We start from the raw sequence: 21,850 nt of genomic DNA on the forward strand, positions 1-21,850 counted from the left end.
CTGTGCTAGCCAAGGCAGTACACAGTGAATAGTTCAGTGAAGGCCCTGCCCCTGGGCCGACAGGATACTTGTGGGCCAGGGGCAGAAGGCACACACGATAAACAACTAAGTAACAGACACCACTCCTGCTGTGGGCCAGGTATCATCTTCCATGTGCTTCCTGTGTACTCACTAAATTCATCCTCACAACAGCCTTATGGGGTAGGTACTGTTACTCTCGTCTTGTAGATATGGAAACTGAGGCACAGAGAGGCTGGTCCGAAGCCACACCAGCCGTAAATGGGAGAGCTGGTGTGTGCACTCAGAGCCTCTGGAAGATAAGACCTACGAGACGGTAGTCGTAAAAAGTGTCAAAAGGTAGTAGTTGGGGGAAGGGGGCAGGGTTCATTTAGAGGGGGCTGGGAAGGAAAGGCCTCTGTGGGGAGGGGAAGGTTGAACTGAGGCCTGAACAACGAGGAGAGCGAGCCCCGGGGATGTTGGAAGGAAGGGAAGTGCCGGCCCCGCAGCCTGGGGTGGGGATGAGTTCAGAGAGAAGGGGGGACAGAGGGGACAGGACGCAGGTGCTGGATCCCGGAATGGGGTGGAATGGGGCGTGGAGAAGGCCCGGGGTCAGGGGCATCTCCGGAGGAAGGGGCGGGTGGGTCAGACTGGGGCAGCGGGGGTGGGGAGGGGCTCACCGGCAAGTTTTTCCTGTCCCCCCCCCACCCCCGCCCAGGCATGTCGGAGCGCGAGCGGCAAGTGATGAAGAAGCTGAAGGAGGTGGTGGACAAGCAGCGCGACGAGATTCGCGCCAAGGACAGGGAGCTCGGTCTGAAGAACGAGGATGTGGAAGCTGTAAGTGAGGAGCCCCGACCCCATGTCCACCCTCCCTGCCAGCAGATAACGACGGGAGACGGGCTCCTCCCCACAGGCAGTTCCCCTTCTCTCCCTTGGCCTCATGCTATGGGCTCTGTGGGGCAGGGGTCCTGCCCGAGGCCCGGCAGCTCCGATGCTGAGGCCATGGGGAGGATCCTCAGTCGGGTCTGCATGGTCACAGCAGGAGGGATCATGGCACTGCCTGGTGACCTGCTGTTCCCACACCCTGGGGAGGTGCCGAGGCCCAGCCTGGCTTCATTCTGACCCCGAGGCTTCCTCCAAATCACCCGCTTTGTGCCCCTATGTGAGTAGGCCAGCATGGTCCAGGCTGCTCCAGAACCCCATACAGTGTCTCCACCTAAATTAGAAAGACACCCCTTTCTCAAGGCATGTTACTTCTATCTGTTAGGAAATCATCATACTATACTGACAAAACACTTAATCTTCCATCTGTCATAAAATTATTATAGTAAATATATAAATTGTCCATCTCTGGCATCAACAGTTGTAAGAATATGAACAGACTTCAAACAAATCAGGATGTCTCCAGTATGATGGCACGCCTGTAGAGGATTTGCCCTTGTGCAGTGCACAACGTGAGCTACTGTATGTGGCAGCCCCATAAATGGCCTTCCTCTTTCTCCAGCTGCAGCAGCAGCAGACCCGGTTGATGAAAATCAACCATGACCTCCGCCACCGTGTGACAGTGGTAGAGGCCCAAGGGAAGGCCCTGATCGAACAGAAGGTGGAACTAGAGGCAGATCTGCAAACCAAGGAACAGGAGATGGGCAGCCTACGGGCAGAGCTTGGGAAGCTGCGAGAGAGGCTGCAGGGCGAACTCAGCCAGAATGGAGAGGAGGAGCCCGAGGTAAGTGGGAAACCAGCTACCGAAGTAAATGGGAAGGTAGGTCTGTAATCTGGCTCATGGTGGGCAAGGCTGCCTTGTTTTCCTCCATTACACTTGGGGGAAGTGGGAGGAACTTGAGAGGAGCTATGTTGTGTGGTTAACTGCATGGATGCTAGAGCTGGTCTGCTTCGGTTCAGATCTAGCCTGTTACTACCTCCATGATCTTGGATAAATTATTTAGCCTTTCTGTGGCTGTTTTCCTTGAGTCTAAAATGGAGATGATAATAGTACTTAGCACCAGATTATTATGAGAATTAAATGAGTGAGTTCATTTAAAGTGTTGCCTATTATTACAATGATTGTCTGGAGGAGTCAAGAAAGCTTTTCTAAGAGGTGACTAAAAGAATGAGAGTAAACAAGTAAATGGAGAGTGAGTTCCAGGCAGGGGAGTGGCACATGCAAAGGCCCTGTGGCAGGAGAAATTGCAGTGCAGTCAAAGAAGGACAAGAAGGCTAGGGTGGCTGGTATGCAGTATGAAGGGCAGGAAGAAGGTCTAAGTGAGGTCAGAGAGATAGGTAAGGGCCACTCCTGCAGGCCAGGTAGGCCACAGAGTAGAGTTTGGTCTTCTGCCTGAGAGCACTGTGCTGGGGACTATGGAGCTTCAAAGAGCTTACAGTCCAGGGCGGGAGACAGGCTTGGCCACCTCCAAGTGGTGTCACATTTAAGGTGGAAGGAGATTGTCTTTGCGGTAAGAGATTGTCTTTGTCTGGGTTCCCTCGAAGCAGAACTTGAGAAAAGGAAAATGGGCAGGAGGTTTATGTGCGGTGATCCCAAAGATCTGAGGCGTGAGACAGGGAAGAAGGAAAAGTGAATTTGAGTGTGTGTTATTGAGGCTGCGGTGGGAGCTGTCTTGCTGGGACCTCTGAGAAGCCCACAGACCATGTCCCAGAACCGTCTTTCTGGAGGAGAAAGGCTTGAAACGTTTATCCACATGCACCTGCCCCCAGTTGGCTAAGGGTGACTCCCGGGGGTATTACCTCCTTGACATTCCTGGGCAGAATTTACAGAGCAGAGCTCAGGACACGAGTGGGAAGACATGCAGTGTGTGCTTAAGGTGGGGCCCCATCACATGGCCGGGACCACACAACAGTTGCAGCGAAAATCAGATGGGTCCAGGGCTGCGACTCGGGGGGCTAGAGGTGTCTCTCCCATGGATGTGTCCCCTGGGGGTGTGGGTGCCAGCAACACAGGGATAGGACAGTTAATCCTGAAGGCAGTAGCGTGCAGTTTCATGGAAGAGCTGTCCCTTTGGCTTTGATGTCAGTGTTCACAATGCTAAGATTTTGATAGATGGATGAAGATGATGGTTATGCTGCTTCAGGACAGCATAGTGGACCCTTAGGGAAAAGCTTGGAGCTTACTCTTTCTTCCAGCAAATATTTACTGACTATTTCTGGTTTGTAGACACTGTGCTAGTTTCCTGGGTTACAGGTTGGGGAGGTAAGACAGATGAGCTCACCGTCGGCTTGGCCCAAGTGCCAGCACAGTCATTAAGCCAGATACTTAAGTCATTAAGGCCAGATACTTCTAGGTTCTCTGAAGGACAGGAACCTGGGATACAATTAGGGAGGTAAGGGAAAGAAGTCTTAAAAGGGAGAGGTTAGGGCTTGTTTTGGGCCCAAAGTGACAGAAATCTAAATTAAAAGGCTTTAAGGATTTAAAAAAATAATTTTTTGTTGTATACCTAAAGGCTTTGTGTTAATGTTGGCTTCAGGTATAGCTGGTTCCAGGTGCCCAAATGACACTCTCAGATGTCTCAGCTTTGCTTTCCTCTATGTTAGTGGTATTCTCACGTGGGCTATGCCATATAGTGGCCCCTGGGACTCTTATCAGCTTTGCAACCCCAGTGAAAAGAAGTTGCCTCTTTCCCAAATTCCCAGCAAGTCTCAGGCAACCCTCTCCTCATCCTGTCCCAGAACCAGTCACTGTGTCCTGAGGTCTAAAATATGCATGGTGTCCAGTCCCAAGTCCCAAGGCTACCTCTCGTGGTGCCTGTCCATGCCGCATGCACTGGAAGTGGGGCCAGGGGAGTTTCTCCAGAGGACAACTGCCAGGACTCAGCCCCAAGAAGTACAGAAACAGATGGAGGGCAGACAGAGACAGCAGCTGTTATCTTCGGTGCTGGGAATGCCACACACAGAGCTCTGAGCAGTGGGGAATGTGGATCCCTCACAGGCTTCAGCAGGGGAGTAATGGCATCAGCTCTGAGTTTATGGAGGACAGTTTGAACAAGGAGGGAGCTGATGGCAGAACATGGCTGTGCGATAATCCAGGCAAGAAAGGTGAGGGCTGGACCAAATCTGTGGCAGTGGGATGACGGGAATGAGGCAGATGCCAAAAACAGCCACTAGGCGAAGCTTGGTGCTGTTACCCCACTCCCTTGGTGTACCCCTTTTGGTCTCCCATGCCTCATGAGGGCTCAGGCCTGTCTCCTCCTGGACGGGTAGGGCTCAGTCCAAATCCAGGTTCTAAGGACGCTGCCCTAGCCACAAGACTCCCAGCCCTGCTCCAGATCTCTTTAGCAGCAAGGACAGGGACATGTCACACCTCCTTGGCCCACCTGCCTGTCCGTTTCAGTTTCTCTTGCTGGCACCAGGGGGGTGGGACAGAAACGGAGTAAAGTCAGGTCGCAGTTACAACTAACCCCCTGAGCTGTTTTGCAGAGTCTGTTCCCACACTCAGCACACCTTTGCTGGGTTGGACTCCCTCCCTCGGAGCTAGGAGGAGTTCAAGATGCTTGTCACTCACATAGGGAAGCCACAGGGTGCGGTGGCTTTCCACGTGCTGCAGTGTGACCTGGGGTTCATGGATCACTTTGGTGCTCGGTTTCCTATCTGACAAGTGAGGGGAATGAGCTTGACTTTGGTTCAGTAGATCAAGTAGTGTGGCTGGGATAGAGGGCCTGGGATCAGAGGGCCAGGGCACACAGTGAATTCCCAGTGGGAAGCGAGAGCGGTGCAGGTTTTCAGATCATTAAGACGAGTCTTACGGGATGGGTAGGAGGTCTGGGGTGGACTGTGGGGTGGGCTGCTCCAGACAGGAGGAAGGACACGAGCCAGACTGGAGAATGAGCAGGTGCAGCTGGGGTGGTGGGCTCCTCCTGGCCCGAGATTGGTAAGAGGAGATGGGAGCTACGGAGGGATCCGGAACTGGGGAGGAGTCCATTCTCATCATGCCTTGATTACTCTAGTCCAGTAAACAAAGCTTCTGATGTATCTTCATAACATAGTTATTGAGATACAATTTAACTACTTAATATATACAATGTGACAGGTTTTAGTATATACACTCTGTCATACAACCAACACCAGCATCTAGAACATTTCCATCACCCCAAAAAGAAACACCATACCCACAAAGAGCCACTTCCCATCTCTGCCTCCCCCAGCCCCTGGCCACCATGAAATTTATTTTTCTGTCTCTACGGATATGCCTGTTGTGGACATTTTAGGGAAACGGAGTCGTGTGACATGTGGTTCTTGAACGCCTTCTTTACTCAGTGTGTTTTCTCGCTCATCTCCTTCATGTTTTCACTGGAAGCTTCCTGCTTTTCACAGGTAGACATAGAAACCCCTAAGACTATGATATAGTGGGCTCTCTGTTTAAAGGACTTCATATAAAATCAGTCAGGAAACTAACATTAATAGTTACTACTTGACCTCTCTGCCTTACAAATTCTGGTATCTTAGTAAGTGTGTGTTTGTTGCCGTAAATAAGACAGGCCCTGATGGCTGGTGTATGAGGCCGGGTTTTTTGGCTGAATATGTGCGTGGTGGCTTAGGAGTTACCTGGGGTGGCCAGAACACAGTCACTCTCCCCTTTGCTGGGCGAGGGGCTGTTCAGAAGTATGTTCAAGGGGCTGCGGGAGCACGTGGCTGTGCTGTGCCCGGGCCGAGGGGGAGTGGGCTCAGGAGGCCAGGCCTCAGGACGCAGGGCCTGGTGGAGGTTGTTGCCTCCCTTTGGCCGCTCTGGTCCCGCCGACTTGTCAGCCGGCCTCTTGGGCCTCCCTGGGGAGCACCTGGGACCTCAGGTCATCTCCCTCTGTACCCAAAGTGCCTCCAGGGACCAGCAGACAATCCTCGATAACCCCCAGCCACCTCCGAGGTCCCTCGTGGAGTAAGCCTAGAAGACCCACTGCCGATGGGCCTGATTTCCCTGCTGGAAAGAGCTTTTTCAGTCTCTCTCCCAGGGCAGCCCCATCCAAGGGCGCTGCGTTAGTGCCTGCTGGCTTCCAGGAAAGCTGGAGCCCCAAGCTTCCCTCTTCTGAATTTCCAGGCAGTGGTCCCGGAAGTCGGGACTTTGTTTGCAAACCTGTCTGGGAATCCCCCAAGCTCGAGGGCATCGGGTTGCTACCCTGATGAAAGAGCCATCCATCCCTCCTCCAGAGAAAAAGACCTCAGGCCTGAGGAAGCCCTTGGGTGTCTCGGGTGCTCACAACCCGTGGGGGTGAGCGGGAACCTGCTGTGTCTGAAGGGAGTGTGTGAGCCTGAGATTTGGGTCCACGGCCTGGGCTGCCGGAGCCTGTGGGGTCCAGACATGGAAGGAAAAGGGGGTAGGGACTGAGCAGACATGGAAAGAACACGTAAAAGGCAATAGTTGCCACACAGGACCCACCTGTTAGCGTATAGATCCAGTGTGACCCAGTCTTCCAATATTCTTTCCAAAAGGAAGCCCAAGACCCAAACTTGAGTGTGAAATCTCCCAATATAAAACTGTTGGGAAGTAATTCCAGAGAGTTTTAGAACACAGTGAAGGCCAAACAAAATGTCAAAGGGAGGAGTTAGGGAGGGCCCCAGACTTCCTGGGAAACTCCTACGCATTCGTCAAGACCCCATGCACAGAGACCAGATCTGCAGTAACGTCTTCTGTGATCCTTCCCAGTTAGAGTTTAGTGTCCTTGCTCCTCTCTTGCCACACGACCCTGTAGGTTTACCTCTGTGTGTCTCTTCCCTCCGCTCCCACCTGATTCATCTCACCAGCTCGGGGCCCAGGAGGCGCAGAGTTGATGCGCAGTGAATGTTGAATGTTTATTGAGACATCCAGTATTTACTGAGACGGCCATTTACTTATTGAATATTTATTATAGACTTTCAGGGATGCTCTGCAGTTCACCTGGGCAGGGGAATAGAAGGGAACTGGTGCTAGTGAGTCCAGCTGTATACCAGCCGCTTGCCATGCGCGATGTTGGGTAGAGGACCCCGTCCAGCCATGTGGCTCTGTAGGAGACAGACGCTGAAGACGGACCCTGAGCACATCGCACCCCCTGAAGGTGTGGCATCAGCAGATGCCTACAGTAGCATCTTGGGAAGTTAAATCATCCAACATTTCCTCCCCTATTTCTCAAGAGGGAGGAGGCCCCACTCCCTTGCTCAGAGACAGCTTGGGGCAGGGGGGTATCTGTCCGGTGTCCATTTTCTACTGCAGCCACACGTCTCCCCTGCTGCCTGCTGCTCCGTGTGACTCCTGGTCAGACCCCCTCCCCCGGCCTGTGCCTGCTGGGTGACTCTTCTGTCACTTGACCTGCTCAGGAGGGTGGTGTCTCCTTTCAAGTGTCCTTTCCCAGAACAGCCTGTCCTGACTCTCCCAGGACACAGGCATCTCAACTCTGCCTTCCTGGGTCCTTCAACAGCCTGGCCTTGCGTCACCATCTGGGTCCAAGTGCCTTTCTCCCTGTGCTGCTCTGAGGGTTTGGGTAGGGGAAGGTCTCTCTTTCTTTCCTTCTTTTTTTTTAAGATTTTATTTATTTATTAGAGAGAGAGAGAGCACAAGCAGGGGGAGGGGCAGAGGGAGAGGGAGAAGCAGGCTCCCTGTGGAGCAAGGAGCCCCACGCAGGGCTCGATCCCAGGACCCTGGGATCATGACCCGAGCGAGCCAAAGGCAGATGCTTAACCGACGGAGCCCCCCAGGCACCACAGAAGGCCTCTATTTCAAGCCCATTTCCCCCTGTTCCAGAGCATCCCCGTTGTTGTCCTGAACGTGTCCACTCCTTCCGGTGGATGATGGGATACTGGCGGTCCAAGGGTGTCAGGAACGTGGGGGGAATATGGGCCACCTGCAGATCTGGCCAGCTGACTTGGGGGCTGCTTTCAAAAGATGGAAAATAAACCACAAGTGTTGGCGGGAGAAGGTGGAACCTTCCTGTGCTTCCGGCAGAGTGACAGGTGGGGCGGCCGCGGTGGGAGGCAGTTTGGCGGTTCCTTGGAGTCACACATACAGTCACCACGTGACCCAGCAGCTCCACCCCCGGGAACCCGCCCGGAAGAACTGGGAACAGGTGTTCGGACAAATCCTTATACATGGGTGTTCGTGGCAGCACCATTCACACTAGCCAAACGGTGGAAATGGCCCAAATGCCCATCAGAGGACAAAGGATGAACAAAACGTGGCATATCCATACGTGGGACTAGTATTCAGCCATCGAAAGGAATAGAGCCCTGTCGCTACAGCGTGGATGAACCGTGAAAACACGGAAACTGAAAGAACCCAGGCATAAAAGGAGACATGCTGTACTATTCTATTTGTTTGAAATGTCCAGAAAAGGCAAATCCGTAGAGACAAAACACAGATGGTGGCCACCAGGGGCTGGTGGTGGGGAATTAGGGAATGGCTGTTAATGGGTATGGAGTTTCCTCGAGGGGGGATGAAAATGTTCCAGAACTAGACAGAGGTGGTGATTGCACATCGTTGTGAATGTACTAAATGCCACGGAATTGTATATTTTTAAATGGTCGGTTCTCTGTTAAGTGTATATTACCACAGTTTTGTTTCCGAAGCAAAAACCCTTGCTGTGAGAAAGAGGGGGGACAGGGTTTGGATCTGGCCTGAGGCAGGTGACTTAGCATGGTAGGATCCATCTCCCCTGCCCCTCCCCCTCCCGTCTTCCACTGACCTCCAGCACACAGCAGGGGAGGCTGAGGGCCTGACCAGAAGGCCAGTAACACATGGGAAAACATATGTGACTTAATGCCCAATGGAAAAAGAAGAGAAAATTGTGCACAAGCTCTAACAGTTTTGGCCAAATTAGCAGTGGTCTTATTAGCAATGATCTTAGTAAGAATGTGAGGAGAGGATGTGGGAAAAGGAAAGCAGATTGATGAGGGAGGGTGGCAGCATTGGAGTCATGCTGTTTCTTCTCCTTGGACTCCTTCTAATGTTATTTGTAATAAGACCCTGAGTCAGGTGGGGAGGCGCCAGGACAGCAGGTCTAGCTATTGAGAAGGCGAACAATGAACAGGTGGCCGCCGGCTTTCATCTCCAGAGGGACGCTGACTGCACTGAACGTGAGCACAGGCCGCCTGCAAGTTCCTAAAATAGCTGCAAAGGCCCCGGGAGGGTGGGAAATTCGGGCTCTGGCAGGATGTGGAGTGGGAGCCACCGGCGGCCGCCAGGAATTCATTAGCGGCATCTCTGCCTCCTCCAGACAGAGCCGGGCGGGGAGGAGTGCGTCTCGGAGGCGGAAAAGGTGGCCATGGATCTCAAGGACCCCAACCGCCCCCGGTTCACACTGCAGGAGCTGCGGGACGTGCTCCACGAGAGGAACGAACTCAAGTCCAAAGTGTTTCTGTTGCAGGAGGAGCTGGCGTACTACAAGAGGTGAGCGGCCCCGGGCACGCCCCGGCGGGCTGCTTCTTTGGGGCTGCAGGAGGTCTTGGAAAGACAAGGATTGCCCCCGTCTCCATTCTGGGGTCCCTGTCTGTTCTGAAGGACTTACACCCACACTCACAAGCCTTTTCTGAAACTCTGGGGCCCAGGTGCATTTTATAATTCAGAACTTCCCAGCGGTTAGAAAGGAGTAGTCCACAGACTGTGTATACGTAACGTACACCACCAGCATCTGGGGCAGCTCCCCAAAATCACACACGTTAATAATGTTTTTGCAGAGGAAGATGCGAATGTGCATACTAAATGGGACAAACAGCCATGATAATCGGGCTCATGAGGGCTCCTGTCACATTCTGCCACCAAATGAAGGACCAAAAAATGAATTTTCATTTTTAGAGGTTTTTGGATTTTAGAATTGCGGATCAGAGATGGTAGAGCCGTACGGCCTAAGTATTTGTTCATTCAGCCCATGGCCAGTGAACTTGCATTTATCAGAGCTGCACTGGTATGGTGACGTAGCCACTATCTGTGTGGCTGCTCACATTTCAGTGAGCTAAAATAAAAGTTAAAATCCAGTTCCTCGGGTGTGCCTGCCACATGCTTGTTCAGCTTCATACACACTGCCCCTCTATGGGTTTCTTAAAACAGTCCCTACTTTAAAAAAAACAACAAACAAAAAAACGGTCCCCACTTGTTTCTACCTCAGGACCTTTGCATATGCTGATCCTGCTACTGGGAATACATTCCCCTTGGCTCTTCCCATGGTTGACTCCCTGGTCATCAGGGTTCAGTTCAGAGGTCACCTCCTCAGAGAGCTGTCCCTCCCCATTACTACTCATGCAAAGGAGTGCCCAGTTCTAGCCACCGTCACTTTCCTTGGCTTTCCTTTTTTCATGGCCCTTCACCATCTTACTTTGATCCTATGGACATATTTTATTGTCTCTTTCCATAACAGACTATGACAACAGGAGACCAGAAAAAATTTGTCTTGTTCATGGCTAGGTTTCCTAGTCTTAGAATGGGGCTTAGTGTGGAGTAGATGTGCAACAAATACTTCTTGAATGGAAAGCCAGAAGGGAGGACAGATGTACCAGAAGTGGTCCCTGATCCAGTAGGGAAAATAAGAGAGGCACAGAAAATATAGTGCCACATATTTTTATTGAAAATCCCCTATATGCCTGGCACATAAGAAAATTTTACTGATACTATGTGCGCTGGCTGTTCAAAGGGAAAGATCACGTCTCAGGGGTGGGGTAGAAATCAGGAGGGCTTCGTGTAGGGGGTGGCCTTTGAACTGGGCTTTCTCTAAAGGATAGGATACTGTTCAGGTATGGGAGATGTTCAGGAGTGGGTGTCATATTGCAGATGGAAGAAACCACAAGGTATGGAGACAGCATTTGGTAAGGAAAGGAGAGAGGAAGTAGTTCTGTGTGGCTAGATTCCTCAAAGGAAACTGAAAGTTGCCTTTTTGAGATGTGAGTTCCTTTCCTGAAATTCTTCACATTTGACCAACTGGGCCAAAGAGACCACAGGCACCCACATCCACTGCCTCCAGGGCTGACCCCTTCTCTTAGCTGGCCGTGCCCATTGCTAAGAGGCCAGTGCCCCAAGCAAAGAGACTGTTGGGGTACAGGCCACTTTTGCCATCTTCCTGGATCCCCCCTATTCCCAGTATAACCACCCAGACCATCAGACAATACCCTTCTGGAATATTCCAGCTCTTGCAGAATTTTTGACTTTCTTATCTCATGCCTCTCAACTCCTTCCAGTGAAGAAATAGAAGAGGAAAATCGAATACCCCAACCTCCAGCAGTGGTCCACCCGAGAATATCCCCCCAGCCTGAGTCCGGGATCAAGCGACTGTAAGTGATACGCTTCGAGAGTGCGGGGCTGCTCGCGCACAGCTGACCTGGTGGTTCACACAGGCTCTCGCACATCTGGGCACCTGCTCCAGGGCCAGGCTTGTCACTAACCCCTCCTGCTGAGACAGGCTTAACCACGGAGCACGTGGAGCCTTAGCCCTTGACTTTGAGTTCATCTCTGCGCCTGAACGCTATGTTCCAGCTGGGGGTCTGTAGGCAGAGAGGGTGGAAAGGGGGTAGGGCCTGGGGCTGAGGCTCAGGGCTTGAGTGTATCAGGTGGGGCGTGTCTCTGGGCAGCAAATAAGGCTGGTGGGGCGATTTCACACACCCAAAGGGCCTGCAGCCCCAGCCCTGGTCCACCCCATCTGTGCATTTCTGTGATGACCCCCCACCCTTCCGTAAGGAAGTATTTATTCCTACATAATGCATGTAGAGTCAGGCCCTGGTTGCTGTGGGGAACACACAAGAAAGAACGAACTCAGAATTGCCTTCAACCAGACTTGAAGCTACTTGAGTGGTTCTCAAAGACCCCCATGAGATTTGGAGTTTGTGGACCCTCTCCCTGGGGAGGAAGAGCCTCATATACAGCTATGCATACAGTTTCTGGTGTGCTGACCCCTGCAGGCCTTCAGATAAAGGGTGAAAACCTCTGGTGTGGGCGGCTAGTGTCTACTCAGAGCCTGCTATGGGCCAAGTACCATATCCTCGAGTCCCCACGATACTCCTGGGAGGTAGAGGCCCTGTCATCCCCATTTTATAGTTAAGGAAACTGAAGCAGCTCCCTAAGGACATTGAGCTATTAAGAGGCAGAGCCTGGGCTCAACCTAGGCAGCCCGGCCCCACAGCCCACGTTTCAGACTCTGCCGGGTGCGCACACTCACACTGTTGTCTTGTAGCCTTGTTATCTCCCCCAGGAGGGTCTTCCTGGCTCTTGGCTTTCCAGCTGTACCCATGGCTTATTACAGAAGAGGCCTCTCTTTCTCCCAAACTCTGGCTGGAGCTTTGTGGAAGTGTGTGGTGTGGGTTGGAAGGCCACCAGGAGCGTGTGGGGAGAGCAACTGGGATGTTACTTGGGTGCCTCGACCTTTGCAAACCGATTACATTGGGAAGTTCTTGGCTAGCTCTGATCCTGTGAAGTGACAGGAAGGGCAAAGGAGAATGTGTGCAGCCTTGTGACTGTCTGAGCCTCTCCTCTTGGGAGGGGGTAGCTGCCCTCTAGAGTGCGCCCAGGAACGCATGGCTCCTTCCCCAGCCTCTCTTGCCAGCTACATTGCTTGTTTGCTTGGTCTTCGATCTCTGTGTGGAGTTCCCAGTTCTGGTTAGGGGTCGGCACTGACTAGGAGTGAAGCTTGGAACCAGAAGGGCTTCCTCTGAATCCCAACACCATTTGGCCACATACTGTTAATAATCTAAAATTGGCAGTTGAAATTCAACTCAGAGTAACTCAAGAAAAACTGTTGGCTAAGGAACCCAAAATTCCCAGGTCAGACTGGCTTTCAGGCTCAGCTGGATCCAGGCCTTGTCATCAGACCTCTTCCTCGTTCCCTCCACGTCTGGCTTGGTTTTCCTATAGGTGGGCTGTGTTCGTGGATGCTGTCCCTGAGGGTGGCAGCATAGTAGACATCACCTCAGGCTTCTACTTTCTTTGGTCTTTTTAGTGTCTTCACGTGTGCTGCACACACCACTGCCAGGACTGGACTTCTAAGACATATGCGTTTCTAAGCCTGCCTTCCAAAGCCGGGCTGTCCTGATTTTGTGGTTTTCTGCTCCAACCCCCTTTCCCCACAGAAAGGCAATTAAGAGTTGGCTTTTGCAAATCCCAAACTGGGAAAAAGCCAGAGGAAAGTGATCAGAATTAGCCAGCAATCTTCTTCTTCCCACTGGTTCTTCTACCCACACCTGAAGAGGCTGTGTGTCAAGTCCTCCTTTCTGGATTGTCCCACAAAGGATGCTCGGCCCTTCTCTCCTTTAGTGTGGCCGCTGTCTGCTCAGCAAGACCTAGGGCTCTGAGCCTCGCAGGAGAAGCAGCTGGCATTGGAGAGTCAGGGAAAGAGAAACAGACAGAGAGGGAGAGAGAGCAGGATCCCCCCATCCGGAGGGTGCAGGTGGCCAGTCCCGTGGCCACCCCAGCTTCTAGAGGATGACTGGAAGATCAGGCTGGCACAAAAGGCTTTTGACCAGCCCAGGCAGGACAGTGGTTGCCTTTGTCCGCCTCGGATGCTGACTGGGAGCCACATCAGTGCGGCCCAGGAGCCCAGAGCCAGGGGCAGGGACGAATCTTCCTGGGGGCTGAGGACAGGGCATGGCGGTTCTCCAGATGGTTCCATGCCTTCCTCCTCTTCTATCCCTCACCCCTCTGGCACCCCTTGAGGTCTACTAGTCCCTTCAGCCTTGCTTTTGTGGAATGTTAATCACATGGCCTCTCTAGTAGAGGTCATGGCTGCTTTCCTGCCCTTGACCGGTTTGCCCTGTCCACCAACAAGTAAGCAGTAACTACCATGGAGGTTTGAAGGGGCTTCATCAGCTCACACCACCTGAACTAAGGTATCTTCCACCCCCTCAGAAGCTCAGAGATAGGACGATTAACCCCATTTCTCAGATGCATCATGGGCCCGGAGAAGCCCACTGCGTTCCTTTAGATCAGACCATTGAGAAGGGTCAGAGTTCGGGATTTGAACCCATGCCTTCCGCCTCCCGCCCCACCCCCATTTCCTCAGCCCACGCCAAGTCACCAGCTGCGGGCGGACTGCCCAGTTCCCTTATCTCGAAAGTGCACCACGATTCAAGGACGTCAGCCTCTAGGTTTCTGGGCTGAACTGGTGAAGGGAAACAGACACTCCTGCCCCAGTCAAAACTGTACCCAGAACACGGTCCAAGAATAGCTTGTGACCCAGCAGCTGGGTCCTGGGAAGGTCACGAGGGAGCGCGGAGTGACTCCAGCGTTGTCCCCAGTGGCCACCAGGCACCAGCGCCCCCTTTGTGTGGCCTGTGTCTCTCTTCTCTCAGCCCTGCAGACACACACACACACACACACACACACACACACACACGCATGCACGTGCAGAGCCGGGAGGCAGGAGGCAGGCAGCGGGGACACAGGGACAGCCACAGAAGCTACGGAGCAGAACAGCTGGTCACACACGCCAGCAAGGGTGGCCTTCAGAGTAGGCGGCCGCGAAGCCTCAGACAGTCGTGGCAACAGTGCATTCTGTCCCTGTCCTCCTACCCACCGCCCTCCTCGCTTCAGCCCAGAAATAGCTCCCTCACAGCCGCGCGCTGCACCGCCTGAAATGCCACTGCCGCAACTTCATTTGGATTGAGTTTTCTAGAAATCGTCAGTGGGAAGGGAGTAGGTAAAACCAGCTACACCATATCCAGGACATAAATGTTCAACCGAAACGAGTCAGCCTTTTTTCGCAGAAGGGGCTGCCCTCTAGAGCACGGGGTAGCTGCAGGGAGGCACCTGGAATAGGGAAGGGAGGGGGCCGTGCGTCCAGGACCACATACAGTCACTCGGCCAGAAGCCTCCAGGTGTCCCAAGGCCCTGGGCACCAGCCTGACCCCTGATGAGACCCCAGATGAAGGCAGACAAACCTGTCACCCTGGGTCTGGGGCCATCCTGCACGATGACTGTGTCTTCCGGGGCTGCTGCTAGGCTAAAAGGGGTCCTGGCAGAGGTCGGTGCAGAACCGTGTGGTTTGGAGCCCCTGTCAGCCTAGCCTTGGGGGACTGGGCCCACTCGTTTGACAAAAGGTATCCCCTCTTCCATCACCATGAGAAGATACCCGTGTGGGTTCTGCCAAGATGCCAACTCCCAGCTACTCTGTGAAGTGTGTCAGCAGTAAATCCAAACACAGATAATCCCCAGCCTCATCTGAGACAGTCATGCCTCTCTCTTCCCAGCCAGCATCTAAAAAAAAAATCAAAGTTGTTCAAAATCAGCTCTGGTGGCTTGACTGGAGCGTCTCCTTCATAGTCACCGTCAGCTCTGACTTCCGCAGGGGCGTGGCTTCTGCAGGCTCTCTGCCTCCGTTCTCTTGCTCAGCCCCACCGGGCCACCTCATCTTCTCTCCTGCACGCCCCTGGCTGCCTTCTTCGGGGACCCGCAGCCTGCAGCATGTGGCAGTCGGGGGAGATGCGCTGGCATGGAAGACACCCGCGGGTGTCACCGCTAACCCACAGTGGGTTTGACCCCTTCTTCCAGACCCCAGGCCTGCCTCTCGGCCCCTGTCTTCTCTCGGGGCCGCTGCAGTCAGGGCTTCCACAAGCCAAAACGCTTTGTCTGGTACCTCGGGAGGCGAGGACCCCAGACGCAGGTGTCGCCAGGGGCAGTTCCTTGTGAGGCCTGTGAGAGAGAAGGGCTCGTGCCTCTCCCAGCTTCGGGGCCTTACTGGCCCCCTTCGGCCTTTGCCGGCACGCAGAAGCATCGCCTGGACCCCGGCCTTCACCTTCACCTTGTGGCCCTCCTGGGGGCGCGTCTCTGTCCAGATTTCCCCCTTTTAAAAAGCTCCACTCTTCTCCAGTATAACTGTCTTAAAGGGTCACCTCTACAAGGATCCTATCTCCAAAGAGTCGCTTTCTGAGCTACTGGGGGTTAGGACCTGCACCGTGAGTTTTGGGGAGGGGGACACAGTTCCACCCGTGACATCTCCCGTAAGCAAACCCTTCGGCCGGTCTGCGTGTGCAGTGTGTTTATTTTTCATGCCTCCCTGTTTTTATCTTCTCTGTGTCTATCTGTACTTCTCTAACCAGGATCTTTACAGCCGTAATGCCCATGGTAGCAGCTGGACTGATCTTAGACGACCCCACCCTGCAGCCCATCCGAAGACTTGTTTCCCTTGTAGGCACTGGGTTTTTGTGGGTTCGTTTGGAGCTGTGCCTTTGCAGTGTGTGCTGCGGCTCTGCTGAGGCTGGCCCGCCTTCCTTGGCCACTTTAGCTGCATGGCCGTCACCTGCGTGTTCCCGTCTGAAGTGGGTGTCAAGTGTGATTTCAGACGTGCCCTCATGAGGCTCTCGACCTGCACGAGCAAAGCCGTGGCGTTCCCGGCCCTGTCACCGATAATTCTTTTTGTCTTTTTTTTTTTTTTTTCCTTTCTGATTCCATTCTAAAAACCACCTTGTCCACGATGCAGTAAAGAAGGTCCATTAAGTGACGGGTCAGTAGTCAACACCCACTGTGACCCCCGCCCCCTGAGTGACACTAACGCTGTGTTTCCGACCTTCACGCCCTAGCTTTCTAAACCGCTTTTGTTTGCCAAGCCGCTGTCAGAAAACCATGTGGCTGTCCTTAAAAGAGGAAGAGCAGAAGAGGGGACCCATGCTTTGTTTCTCTCTGTGTCCCCTTGGACAGGGAGTGGCATGTGGCTTTCTCACTTGACTCAGGTAGAGGAGAAAAGTAACAGTGATGTGTTGCCGCTGTGTTTTGGGCTCACTGATTGCCCCGATGACACCATGGGAGGAGCTCACCGGTAACCCAGGAGGACCATTGTGCCTCGGCTCGTCAGTGTACATGCCTGCTGTAGAGAAAAGACACTTGAGCCGGGAGGGGGAATTTCTCCAGATATCCTCAGCTGGCCCCAGCTTTCGAAAAAGAACCACTTTATTCCTGTAGGAGGTGATCGTAGGGTCCAGTAACCGCAGAAGAGTAAAATCATTTTCACCCAAAACTGAACTGGATGGGCCACAACACTTAAAAAAAAAAAAGGCTAATAGGTGAGCAGAGAGAACTAAAATGAGTTGATGGGAAGTTTTAGTTTCTCAGCCGTGCATCCCTGTTCCTTCCTGCCTCGGGAAACATGACATAGCTATTATCTCTCCTACCAAGGTCAGACACCAAAATTCAAAAGTAGCAGAAATTCAAGGCGGGCTGCCTCAGGTTTGGTCCTGGTCTTCGTGGAGGTCGCGCCAAAGCTGGCCTTGTTTGAAATGGGCCAGTGTTGGGGCGCCTGGGCCTGAATGTGCTGACTCTGGATCTCAGCTCAGGTCACGATCTCAGGGTTGTGGGACTGAGCGCCCCAACATTGGGTTCCATGCTGGGCATGGGGTCTGCTTAAGATTCTCTCTCTCTCTCTCTCTCTCTCTCTCAAAAAATAAGTGGGCCAGTTTCGGGGTCCTACCTGGCTCAGTCCATATAGCGTGTGACTCTTTTTTTTAAGAGGGAGTACGAGCAAGGTGGTGGGGAGGGGGCAGGCAGAGGGAGAGAGAATCTCTCAAGATCGTGAGATCGTGACCTAAACTGGATCAAGAATCAGACACTTGGGGCACCTGGGTGGCTCAGTGGGTTAAGCCGCTGCCTTCGGCTCAGGTCATGATCTCAGAGTCCTGGGATCCAGCCCTGCATCGGGCTCTCTGCTCAGCAGGGAGCCTGCTTCCCTTCCTCTCTCTCTGCCTGCCTCTCTGCCTGCTTGTGATCTGTCAAATAAATAAATAAAATCTTTAAAAAAAAAAAAAAGCTATTAAAAAAAAAAAAAAGAATCAGACACTTAACTGACTGAGCCCCACAGGCGCCCTGAGCATGTGACTCTGAATCTCAGGGTTGTGAGTTCAAGCCCCACATTGGGTGTGGAGCCTAAAGGAAAATTTAGAAAGAAAAAAAAAATGTTTTTTAATGGGCCAGTGTATAAGCTTTATGCCCGCGATTTCTTCTTTCATCTTTGAGGCATCAGATGGTTCACTCTGATCAATGATCAGTTGTCATAGCTGGTTTTATTTTCAGGGTTTTTTTGTGTTGTTTTTTTTTTTTTTTTAGAGAGCGTGGGGGTGGGCGGGCAGAAGGAGAGGGAGAGACAGAATCTTAGGCAGGCTCTATGCCCAGCAGAGCCCAACACAGGGCTTGATCTCACGATTCTGAGATCATGACCTGAGCCACTCAGGTGCCCCAGGAAGCAGAGCTGTTTTAAAAAGCCTTCTTTGTCTACATCAGCTGCTGCCACGTAGCAAGTTCTGGTGCTAACTTCTAAAGGCTTTCGCCCTTAAGTCAGTTTTTGACACTGTCAGTTGGTGTTTTCCCCAGTTTCATTCGCATACAATAGTCACAGTGTAGATCCAATGACAGAACCGTGTGTACTCTCACTTACTTCTCAATTGTCTCATTTTTCTAAAATACCTACTTCCGACTCCTCTGTAGCAGTAATATCCATGAAATCCGGGCTTTGGTGTGCTGCATATGTACTTTCCTGAGTCATGTTACGTAACAACTTAAATTGAAAACATTCGTCTCTTTATGTCAGGATCCTCTTAAACTCTGTGGCTTTCAGTTACTACCTTCTCCGCATCATTAGGATAAAGAAACTCCAGATGTCTGTTTCTAGTCGTTGTTTATTTCCACCGGTAATGGGAAGAGACTGTCAGCAGTGCTTAAGTAAGAGAGGAGACACATCACACGTCACCTAGGTGCATGCCGCATTCACACTGTGTCACCTCCCAGGTTTGGGGACAGTGACAGGCAGAATCACCTTGCTGCTTTCTCAGATAACTTTGACCCACGGCCCCACTTTGTCTTTCCCACCTTGAATTGATTTGCTTCCTTCCACATTTGCTGCTCTATGTCCTGGCATGGCAAAAACTCTCTACAGTGCACAGCCGAGGCCCGGCTCTAATTTCTTTCTTTCTCTTCCAAAAAGGTTTAGCTTCTTCTCCCGAGACAAGAAGCGTCTGGCCAACACGCAGAGGAACGTGCACATCCAGGAGTCCTTTGGCCAGTGGGCCAACTCCCACCGCGATGATGGTTACACGGAGCAAGGACAGGAAGCCCTGCAGCACCTGTGACCACAGCCCCCACCTCCCCCACCCCCCCGCCCTCGGACCGGAACTGTCCCCCGCCAGCACCCGCAGCGGAACCCGACAGCCCCAGGTGTCTCGACCTTGCACACCTCTGGGTTCAGAAGCACCCTCAGAACTGATCCCTCAAACAGACTGTCTCCTTTGAGGAAGCACACTGAAAAACTGACACCAAACTCGAAAGACATGTTTATTTATACCCAGGGCTCTCACCATTTATAATAGATGACTGATCCCTTAGGATATATATTTAATAATACCATGAGCAGAGGCCAGACTTTTGCATTAACTTCAGTAACATAAGCTTCTTTAAGCCAAATACATCACATGCACTGTAACTGCTGTTTGACTTGCTTTGTATGAAATTCTGTGTGTAGAGGTTTTATTAACACATTTATTGTGCTCGAGTGGGAGGCAGGGAAGTGGTAGATTCTCATTAGATCATTCAGGAAGTTGTCATGGTGGTAGCATAATAGGTAGGAGGCGTCCGTCAGATAAGCGGAGCCTATGAAGTCACCAGGCGAGCTGGCCCCACTTAGATGGGAAGCAACGGAAAATAGGGATGACAGTCCCACCCAGAAACTGGAGATGACTTGCAAGAGAGAGCCAGGGGTTCTTTTCTCACCTTGTTACTGACACTGCCTCGAGCATGTAGCAAGTGCCTTGGAATCAGCTGAGTTATGCAGTACTAACCAAACAAAGTTGCTAAGGATGAGACATTGCAACCTTTCTCGTTTCTCATTTGTATTTTCCCCCCCCCTTGGCTTCTTTCTTCCTTTTAGCCTCCCATGTATCAAACACTTGGTCTCCTATAAAGAAGACAAGTGTGCTGGAGTGGATTTGGAATGGGGTGGAGGAGCCTAGGGGATACAGGACTTGGGGGAAGGAGGGAGGCTCGCCAGTGCGAGGGTGGTGGGTGAAGCGATTGCTTGGGGACCACATGTTGGGCTGACTCATGGGGCTGGGGTGGCAGACAGAGAGCTAGAATCCTGCATCTGGTGAGCTGGGGTTTTGCCCAAATAGCACTGTCTTTCTCCTACCCACAGAGAACCCAGGGCAACAGGCTGGGTGCTGACAGACTGAGAGAGGTAACATTTGCTAACAGAACACAAGTACATCGGATGGGTCCGCAGTCTACACATTGCTAAGAAACCATCAGGTTGGTTTACAGAGTCGATGGGAACTTTCCAGACTGCTGAAAATAACGATCAGACAGGATAATGTGGCTTTTGCACGGTGGTTCTCAAACCTGACTGGCCACGAGATTTATCAGTTGATTTGGAGTATAAAAGCAGGCGAGGAAGGAACCCCCTTCCCCTGGCCACCTTTAGTTGCCCTTTCCCCAGGAGTAGCCAGTGTTGCGTTTCTTGAGTGTCTTTCTTGAAAGAGCTTATAAATATACATGCGGTTATGTAACAAGATTTATTTTTTCTTTTTTTTTTTTAAACATAAATGGCAGCAAACTATATATATGTGCTATTCTGTACCTTTCTTAGAATACCCTGGAGATGACTCCACATCAGTACTAAGACGTGGGTCTCAGTGTCCCCCAGGGACATTTGACAATGTCTGGAGTTGATTTTGGTGTTTTGGTTGTCACGACTGCTACTGTCATTCAGGGTGTAGGCTCCAGGGATTCTGCTCAACGCCCTACGATGCTCAGGACAGCACCCCACAACAAAGAATCTTCTAGCACCAGATGTAATCGTGCAAGATGGAAGGACCCCTGGTCTACCATGTGGATGTGTAATTTGTTCACGTTTGTCCAGGCCCCAGCGATGGACAGAGAGCTTCCTTCCAATCTTTTACTGCCTAAAACACCGCACACTTTCGTACATGTACGTCAGTCTGCAGAATAAACTAGAAGAATTACTTGTTGGGTGATAGGGTGTATGCCTTTGTCACGTGGCTACTGCTAAGATCCCTGCTATGGGGCCTCTACCAATTTTTTTGTTTTGTTTAGTTATCAGGACCCATACAAGATGAAGCCTGAATGTCAAGGATGGGGTCTGAGTGTGCGTATTTGTTTAATCCATCCATGTTCGGGTACCTAGGGTTGATAACTGTGGCTCAGACAGCATAAACTCCGTGAGTGGATTTCTTTCTTCTGATGCTGTCTCACCACACGTGCTTTCTTGATGTGGACTGCTCTTTTAGCTGAAGGACCTCCCAACTCTAGCCCATAAAATACTTCTGGTGCCGTAATAGGGAGCGCTTTGTGAAACGTGAGTGAAATCAGAGGGGTGTTCCTGCACAGCTGTTTTTTGAGATGTGGGAGATGGTAAAATTCTGCACTGGAAATTTACAAAGGAATGAGTCTATTTTTTGGAAACTGTTCAAATGGCTAACGGCACTTTTTTTTTTTTTTTTTTTTTTTAGATTTTATTTATCTGACACAGAGAGAGAAATCACAAGTAGGCAGAGAGGCAGGCAGAGAGAGAGGGGGAAGCAGGCTCCACGCTGAGCAGAGAGCCCGATGCGGGGCTCGTCCCAGGACCCTGAGATCATGACTTGAGCTGAAGGCAGAGGCTCAACCCAATGAGCCACCCAGGTGCCCCCCAACAACACTTTTAAGATAGAGCAGGTTCCCTTCGTAACAACGAGATTCACACTCGAAATGCAAAACCTAGTCATGAATGTGTTGTCTTGATACGATGTCCTTTACTTTGCATGAATCCTCTTGAATTTTAAGAACCTGAGCTTTCAAAGATATAGCCATTGGTAAAACAAAAATGCTAAGTGTCACTTTTGTGAAAGCCCTGTGAAGAGCATGGTAGTTTTCAAAGCCCTCAGAAACTGAGGTCAATATATCCAGCCCCCGAACAGAGGGGAGGTTGGATGTCCA

At 51.8% G+C, this 21,850-nt stretch overlaps 1 protein-coding gene across 3 annotated transcripts in view; it reads left to right on the forward strand.

Moving 5' to 3' along the window:
* The window catches only part of RILPL1 (Rab interacting lysosomal protein like 1), a 40,955-nt gene extending 20,482 nt beyond the window's left edge, over positions 1-20,473 (forward strand). The window contains exons 3-8 of one of the 3 annotated variants that reach the window (XM_047698463.1): positions 716-834; positions 1,502-1,723; positions 9,183-9,355; positions 11,134-11,226; positions 16,359-16,382; positions 18,849-20,473. In XM_047698463.1, coding sequence (XP_047554419.1) covers positions 716-834; positions 1,502-1,723; positions 9,183-9,355; positions 11,134-11,226; positions 16,359-16,382; positions 18,849-18,993 — 776 coding nt within the window. In that variant the 3' untranslated portion in view covers positions 18,994-20,473. Of the gene's footprint in view, positions 1-715; positions 835-1,501; positions 1,724-9,182; positions 9,356-11,133; positions 11,227-15,978; positions 16,067-16,358; positions 16,383-18,848 lie in introns of all 3 variants that reach the window. The other 2 variants (XM_047698465.1, XM_047698464.1) reach the window with 2 other exon arrangements.
* The last annotated feature ends 1,377 nt before the right edge of the window (positions 20,474-21,850 follow it).

The sequence above is a fragment of the Lutra lutra genome, chromosome 12 (genome assembly GCF_902655055.1).
Source record: "Lutra lutra chromosome 12, mLutLut1.2, whole genome shotgun sequence".
Classification (NCBI taxonomy): domain Eukaryota; kingdom Metazoa; phylum Chordata; class Mammalia; order Carnivora; family Mustelidae; genus Lutra; species Lutra lutra.